Below are 8,340 nucleotides of genomic sequence, written 5' to 3' on the forward strand. Positions count from 1 at the left end.
GTTGAAGCTTGAAGCACAGAAGCTAAAACAGAAATCCCAAGCTAAATCAAGCTTAAGAAAGGTAATCCATCTCATCTTGCATGCATCAAGATCCTCATCCCTTCTTCCCAACTCTCTGCACTACCCGAAAATGGCTTTGAAGGAAAAGTTGTTTTCTGCCCCATTCTGCTGTGTATCTACGGACTTAATCAAAACTTGGGGACCAAGTTGCATCTCTATGGTTCAGATTTGGTTGACCAGTGGAAAACAATTCCGGTTACTTCTTCATGGCTTTCGGTCAAGTTGAAAAAGTCAGAAGCAAAGGTTCTACTTTGATGCTTGAGAAGAAAAAGTAAGCTTGTGGGTTGGTGAAGCTCAAAGCTCAAGGTGTTGACCTTGGAAGAAGAACTCAGCCACATGCAAGGAGATATAAGAAGTTTGCCGTTCATTCAGAAACTAAGGAGAGAAAACCAGAGTGTGAGAACAGTGTTCTGTTAAGAAGTTCCTCTACTTGGATAATGCTTTCTTTCAAAGAAGCATTCGGCCAATACTGAAGAACTGTATCTGAGGTTTGCAAATCTGGTTTTGCACATAGCAAAGAGGCTGCTGATGAAGTCAATCTCCTTCTTGTTTTACAGATTGTAATGTACTTTTCTATGTTTATCTTTCTGTAATTTCTTGTGAGAAAAGGCATTGTGAGAAAACTCAAGTAAAAGCCATGAGTGAAAAAAAGCTGAGTGATACACTTGAGAGAAAAGTCTAGAGTTATTTTCTGATTTCTTTAGGTGTTTTTATGTCTTGTATCTTGTACCTGTAAGGTATCCCTTTCTTAGTTGGGTTAGCACTAAGAGGTATAGTTAGGTATTAGCATAGCCAATGTCAAGTTAGGTTAGAACTTGAGTGTGAAAGGATTGGGTCAATCCTGTGTTATTGGTGTATGTAATACTGTTTACTATAGTGAAATTCTTCCATAGTTGTGGAGGAGACTGGATGTAGGTTGCATAGCACAAGGCAACCGAACCAGGATACATGCTGGTGTTAGCTTTTCTCTTCTCTGCTGTGTTCTGTTTTCTGATATTCATGAGACAAAAATAAATTGTCTCATAAATTTCTGCTGCCAAGTTAAAACAGAATCAGAACTGCAAATCTGTTCTAAAAGGGTAACAACAGTAATTAAAAGGAAGGCATAGATTCAACCCCCCTTCTCTAAGCCTACCACAACCTTCAATCTTTATTACTTTAATTCTTCTAACACCTATATATACCCTTATACATTGTATAATTCTATCATTCTGAATAATTCTAATAAATACTAATGGATCCTAATATATTTTAACACTAATAATTCATGCCATTCATTTTTGTAAGCATATCCTTAGAGCTAGCCACAAATTACATAAACACCATAGTTAATTAGCCACCACCAAATTCTTTCAATGATACGAATGTTAAGATCAATCATAGACTCTCAATGTTACTAAAAGAAAATTCAGAAGAATGTACAGGCCCTCCAATTATATGGCAAGATAACCAAAAAATAAAAATTCAAGTACACTACTATATATATCTAAAAGGAGACTCAAGTTATCTAAAGAAGGAGGCTGGATTATGATGAATTAACTCAAAAAATTAAGGGATAATTACATGTTATGATTTCTTTTTTTTTTTTTTTTTCTGTATATATTACTACAAAGTGTTGCACAAGTTATTATTTAGTTTCATAGATTTTCCAGAAATGAGAGGGTTGCCAAACCAGCAGCCCAAACATCATTATCTAGAACATGCTCTTGAGGAGAGTGACTTATTCCTCCGCGACACCGCACAAACAGCATCCCAACCTGTTCATAACAATTCTCAGAATAAAGGGTTTATCTGAAAGCAATGGTTAAACAGATAGACAACGAAAATTTGAATCGAAAATGTAAGATACTTCAATATTTTAGTGAGAAAGAAATAGTAACCTTTGTTAAATGAGACATAGCCATTGCATCATGGCCTGCTCCACTCATCAATGTTGGAACTTCATCCTGAATGTCACCCTCCATCCTCTTTAGTGCAGAATATGCTGCGGATTTGAGCTGCGAACTTAGCTCAGAATCACAAATCACAGCACCTGCATCATGCTGCAACCAAAATAGCAAGCGAAGTCATTGATTATAAGAATACGCTTTGATATTAAGGCATGTTCAATTTCTTGCTTTTATTTTCGCCTTTTGACTTCGGAAAATCTTGAACATACATAACACTATCAAAAGGGACTGTAAGTTATTGATTACAAACTATTTTGAAGCTACAATAAGTTACTCAAAACATGTTCTATTCAGTAAAATGAAAAAAAAAGAAAGGGGGGGGGGGGGGATCAAAACTAAAGGAACTGTACCTTATGTTCAATATTGCAGGAAACGGAGCGCTTATCGCATATTTGATACATTCTTTTTGATAAATCATAGATAACAGCCTCGCGTCCAAGGTCATCAATTGCTCGAATGTCCACAGTATATGTAACCTGCAAGAAATCAGTATAGTAATCATGAGTATTGAATCTGAAAAACAAGCAGAGAAGGAAGAATAACTGAGATATTCAAGTCTCTTACCTGGCCTGGAATGACATTACTAGCACTCGGCCATGTTGATATCTCTCCAACTGTACAAACAAGTGAACTCGAAAGTGATTTCACCGTAGAATCACTGCAATGACCATCATAAGAAAGGAATTCTTCTGGGTTCTTGCAGAGGTTTTCCATAACTACTATTAATTCAGCAGCAGCAGCCATAGGATCTTGGCGCATGGACATCGGTACAGTCCCGGCATGACCCTGTGATCCTCTAACAGTAACCTGCAAAGTTTGTTATTTCTTACACCAACATATATATAGTGATATACAGCAACTACAAGTAAAACTGACCAACATTAATCTTGTATTACACTCCCTTCGTTCCCTTTTAACTGTCACTGAAAATTTGATCCACTGATCCGAGAACTTACCAAATTTTCACAGATACCAGATAAAAGGTACAGAGAGAGTAATACTCTTCTAGTGAACAGATTTGAGACAAAAATCCAGGCGGAATTCCTTTTGGTTACCTTCAATCTGGTCTGGCCAGCTATGCCTTTTACCACACCAAGTGGAAAACCCTTCTGTTCTAGCACAGGGCCCTGCTCAATGTGAATCTGCAGCATTTAAAAACCAATAAAATTGTAAATTTTTCAGTAGCCATATCTCTGAAACGTTCTACAAAGCTGAAGAGTGCAAATCTTTGTTATATACCTCAACATAGCCCCAAACAGATTTTGGATCATACTTGAGCTGTAACAAACTTTCCTCTGTAATTTCTATAGAATTCTCCTTGAGAACATCTTTTATCATAGCATCCCTGGAAAAGTTTCCACTAGTAAATAAAATGATACTGATTATAAGGAAATTTTAGTATAGCTATAGTCAGAAATTTCCGAAATGATACCTCTTATCAGATATCTCCAATGTTGTAGCAGGTAAAATGCCGGCTATAGCGCCACTACCCAAGAAAGTAGTTTGAAACCTCACTCCTTCTTCATCACAAAATGCAATCACCTGTTAGGACAGGAATAACAGATCATCAAAAAAATAGTCCCGTAGCACAGAAATTTATATGTACATTTATTTCACAATCTCTTTTTTCCAATGCTCATCATTATTATCAAGAAAATAAACCAATGAGAAGAACACAAACTAGCATTATTGTGTTGGACTTAATGTAGTAAACAAATTACGGTTAGTGGAACTACCAAACATAAATCACTTTTACTTTAAAAATCAATTCTATGTTGATAACATAATTTAATCAATCAAAGTCTTATATGATATCAGTAACTTATCTGACCTCAACAGGGCGCTTTAGCTTTTCCAGCTTTCCATTGACTTTCAAAGCCTTTAGTGCAGATATTGCTGATACTATTCCTAGTGATCCATCAAACATGCCAGCATCCACAACAGTATCCTACACAAAATAAGCATCAACAACATTATACATCAGCTTTCAAAGGAAGAGTTCAACTTAATTTGAAATTATTTTAGTGGATATAGATTCCTCACCATGTGAGATCCAATCAATAAGGCCTCGGCATTTGGATTCACACCTTCAACTCGGCCGTGTACATTTCCCATTTGGTCCACCCAACTGGAATAAAGCATAAGCATCAGTGAAGCTCTCAGAAAAGCTATTCAGATTTGAGGAAGTTAGAATGCTAACGTTCTCAAACCAGCGTCCTCCATCCACTCGCGGATAACGTTGATTGCTCTCATAGATGCAGGACTCAAGAATGTTCTCTCCAGATAGCCATTACCATCACTCACCTGTTCATCCAACAATAACATTAGATATTCAAGAATAAGCCATTTCACAGTATCCCTTTTATCTGTCATTGTCACCATCACTGTTTAGACATTGTTAGATAAATTATAAATATATCTTGTGGCAATTACAGATAAAAGAGAAGAGAAAAAAGTAATTAATTTTGCAGGTCAAGATAGATCTCAAATTCATTGTAGTGCATGACAAAACAAAACCCCTTTTATTTAGATTGTGGAATGCGGCAGGTTTATGACAATGTTATACTTTGATGTAGATAGAAATTGAAGTTAGCATGGTTAGCCTCTTGCTGAAACCATGGTTTTGGAGTTCCAAACAGACATCCAAACATGTTTATTAGTCCACAAAGATATATGCAGACTCCAGTGATTGTAAGTAGTTATCCAATGATGCATTTTATTGCATGGCTTTTGGACTGAAGCATTGCAGTGAAGAACAGATACTCACCTCTTGCATTATAAGTTGAGTAGAAAATTTTCATGGAAAATTATGAGAGAGAATTATGTACCTTTCCAAGCTGATAGAGTCTCCCCACTGCCTCATCTCGTAGAATCTGTGGAAACAAATCACCTTGTTTTTCTAAATCTCCAGTTTCATTACCTAATAATCATTTCAAGTAAAAGTATACTTAGCATGTCCAAGCAGTTCACAGCCATAACGGGGAGAAAAAAGAACAAAGAAACACAATTTTGTGCTTCCTGTTTAATTTTCTCCTCTTTTGAATAAAAAATAAAAGATGGTTCTGAACAACAAATATCCGGAATCTTCTAGAACTAGCTTTTGTCTTTTTGGTTTCTCATGGCATCTCTTAGCCTAACCGGTCGAAGACTAATTCGTCGCAGATCTAAGTTACACTTAAGGGTCCCCAATGGATTACTCCATACACAAGGTGGATTCGAACACCCTAAGCTTACTTAATTGGACAAGTGACCGCTCGAACAACCCAAGTCGGTTCTGTGGTTGAAGCTCTTAACATTACCAACACTGGTTGTGATAATATGTTAGTTGGATTGCTGATTACTCATATACAGACTAGAGTGACTCATGTTCTTCAATTTCTTTGATCTTCCCCTCCTCTCTTCACACACACATAATAATAATAATAATAATAATAATAATAATAATATTATTATTATTATTATTATTATAAAAGGAGACCCTTTCTTTCTTTCTTTCTTGTTTGTGTTTGCTGGCTCAGATTTAATTAAACGTGACGCCACCAGAAAAGAAAAGTGACAAACTCAACCGTGAAACAACGCTGAGGTGGCGTTTATTCCGGTTTATGCTTTATGCTTTGCTCGCTTTGCTCTCATACTCTCACGTTAATTACATCGGAATCTGAGACCGAAAAAAGAGATCTTGTTCTACCTTCTAACTTCTAACACTTTCGCGAAAAGAAGAAAAAAATTACTTGGATCTTAAAAAGGTGTCTTTTCATCCAAGAACCAAAACTTCACCATCTCTTTATGTTTTCATTTATTCATTCGTGTTAATGAATTATAGAAAAATGAAAAAATAAACAAGGGAAGGAATAATAATATTTACCAGAAAACGTTGAAGCGCATGCAGGAGGAGGAGCTGACAAGAGAAAGAAGAAGAAGAAACAAGAGTGAAGAAAAGCGAACGTGAACGCGTGATGTTGATGGTGGTGGTGGTTAGGCTTGAAACATTTATGAAAGGAAGCAGTGGTGGAAGAACTCATAGTGATAATAAGTATATGGTAGTGGTGGCTTTTGGCTTCTGGAGAGGATTATCGTTCCCTTTGAGTTTTTGTTTCTTGGGTGGACCAAATAAAAGAAAAGAAGATGCAAAAGCAAAGCTTGATTGAGAGAAAGAGGAACTTGTGAATCTGAATAAGCAAAGGGAATAATAATGGATCCGGAATCTTGTGGTGATTACCGATTAATTGGTGGCGGCTATAAAAACAGAAACCCGTGACATGCACGAGCGGGACGAGTGCCCTCTCTTTTCACTGCGTCTGTGGACCCTACACAAGTGGCGCTGCTGCATTTTCCCTCATGTTTCTTTCTTTCTACCCCCAACTCTAGTACATATATATAACTACTTGCAATCTTGCATACAGTTTTAGTTCAACCTGGGTGTGTGTGGTGATAAAAAAGAGAAGAAAACCCTACATTCTATGTATCGCAATTATTTTGCATTATTATCATGGCAAGGCAAATCAAGGAGTAGGGAATAGTGATACATAGATAGTTCGCTGTGTTTCTATCATACAAGTGTTGCCTAAGTTACGTGCGCTATCCTTCTCCTCATTTCTTTATATCTATCCCAAACTCTTTTTGATTGGTCTAATTTCAATAATGTTAATGAAAAGTTATATCTTTAATTAAAAAAGAACGGAAAAGCTCTGCATACAAGCCCTAATGGCTTGTATGCCATACAAGTTCATTAAACAATAAGATCAAAATACGCGCTGCTTCAGGTACGTTGATTACACGCGCTATATAATATCGCGCGTATATCTAACTACCAGATTTAAAATATTTCTTTCCCTTTTCGTTTTCGTTATTTTGAGATTTCGTTCTTCTTCTTCTCCCGCGTTTACCCTCCTTCTTCTCCATTGTTCTTTTCTTCTCCTTTTCTCACTAGCATCTTCTTCGTTTAGGTTACCTTTGTCTCTCTCTGCAACTCCATCTTCGTTTTCTATTTTTGATTTGTTGTTTTTCGAAATCAAAGTTTGATCTCGTTTTGAAGATAATGGATCATACAACCTCAGATTGTCATCTGAATGCAGGCGAAGTGGATTATGAGTCAGAATCTAACGAAGTCCCTGAGGTTTGATTTACATAGGATTAGTATGAAATTTCTTTCAGTAATTTGTATAGCATTGTGTAGTTGAAAAATTGCTGAACATTACTGTGAAAGTAACACGTTTACGTGAATCTGTCGATTCAATGTATTAGTTGTGATTAATTACTTGGAATTTGTAGCAGACGCTCGGGTGTAGATCAATTCTTGTTTGGGTGTACTTTAGCTAGAAGTGTGGGTGTATCTACACTTTACTGGTTTTTTGTTATTTTAATTTACTTGTTGTTGTTCAGCTGTATTATAACAGACATGATTAGGTGTGTTTTTAGAACTGTATTATATCTGCATGCTGTGTATTTACAGTTTATTGCTTTAAAAGTCATTCTGTAGTTGAGTTGTTGCGGTTAGGGTGTATCGTATTAGACATGATTGGGTGTATTTGAATCATATCTATGGGTGTATTTACAGTTCTGACACGGTGTCTTTTGCAGCCTGTCTCAGTTGTTGATGACGAGCTTGTTCCAAAGGTTGGAATGACCTTTACTACCCTTGAAGATGCTGGAAAATTTTACAGGAACTACGCCAAGGCTGCAGGTTTCTCTACAAGAGTTCGGTGCACAAATAGGAAGGGAAACGAGATTAAGAACCAACTGATTACATGTAGCAGAGAGGGAAAATGGAAATCTAAAATATCTCCGGCCGAGAAGACCAATCCGACAGCCGGTCTAAACTGTCCTGCAAGAATTTATATACACACATTGAAGGATGTCGGTGCTTGGATCATTTCAAAGGTTGTGCTGGATCATTCACACCCCTGCTGTCCAAGCAAAGCAGAGATGCTCAAACAGCACAGGGAACTAAGCATGTCCATTCGTCGTACGATAGAGAATAACGAGGAGGCCGGTATCAGACCAAGCAAAACCTACCAATCATTTGTTGCGGCTGCCGGGGGTCACCGCGAGTTAAATTTTATCGAAAAGGACGTGAGGAATTACATTACCAGGGAAGTGCGGAATGTTTCCGAACAAGAAGATGCAAAGGAATTCGGGAAATATTTGTTAAGAATGAAAGAGAAGAATCCGAATTTCTTTTTTGAGCTCCAACTCGAAGAGGATCAATCGATTAAGCTGGCTTTTTGGGCCGATGCAAGAAGCAGAGCCGCCTTTGAGTATTTCGGAGACGTCATTTCATTCGACACCACCTACAACACAAACAGGTAACAAACTGTCCCTGTTTATGATG

At 37.1% G+C, this 8,340-nt stretch overlaps 1 protein-coding gene across 2 annotated transcripts; it reads right to left on the minus strand.

Moving 5' to 3' along the window:
* Nucleotides 1-1,427: 1,427 nt before the first annotated feature.
* Nucleotides 1,428-6,580, minus strand: AAH (allantoate amidohydrolase). 2 transcript variants are annotated; one of them, XM_088483702.1, is made up of 12 exons: nt 5,875-6,580; nt 4,838-4,929; nt 4,210-4,313; nt 4,053-4,137; nt 3,841-3,957; nt 3,442-3,551; nt 3,249-3,354; nt 3,065-3,151; nt 2,574-2,816; nt 2,360-2,485; nt 1,941-2,102; nt 1,428-1,817 (listed from the first exon to the last, which is right to left on the minus strand). In XM_088483702.1, the coding sequence occupies exons 1-12, from the start codon at nt 6,029-6,031 to the stop codon at nt 1,698-1,700; spliced, it is 1,509 nt and encodes a 502-aa protein (XP_088339828.1). In that variant the 5' UTR covers nt 6,032-6,580; the 3' UTR covers nt 1,428-1,697. The 2 variants fall into 2 exon arrangements, with proteins under 2 accessions (XP_088339828.1, XP_088339829.1); XM_088483703.1 differs by having other exon boundaries at nt 4,838-4,882; nt 5,875-6,222.
* Nucleotides 6,581-8,340: the final 1,760 nt, after the last annotated feature.

This window comes from Arachis ipaensis, chromosome B4 (assembly GCF_059453495.1).
Source record: "Arachis ipaensis isolate K30076 ecotype BB chromosome B4, ASM5945349v1, whole genome shotgun sequence".
In the NCBI taxonomy this organism is placed as follows: domain Eukaryota; kingdom Viridiplantae; phylum Streptophyta; class Magnoliopsida; order Fabales; family Fabaceae; genus Arachis; species Arachis ipaensis.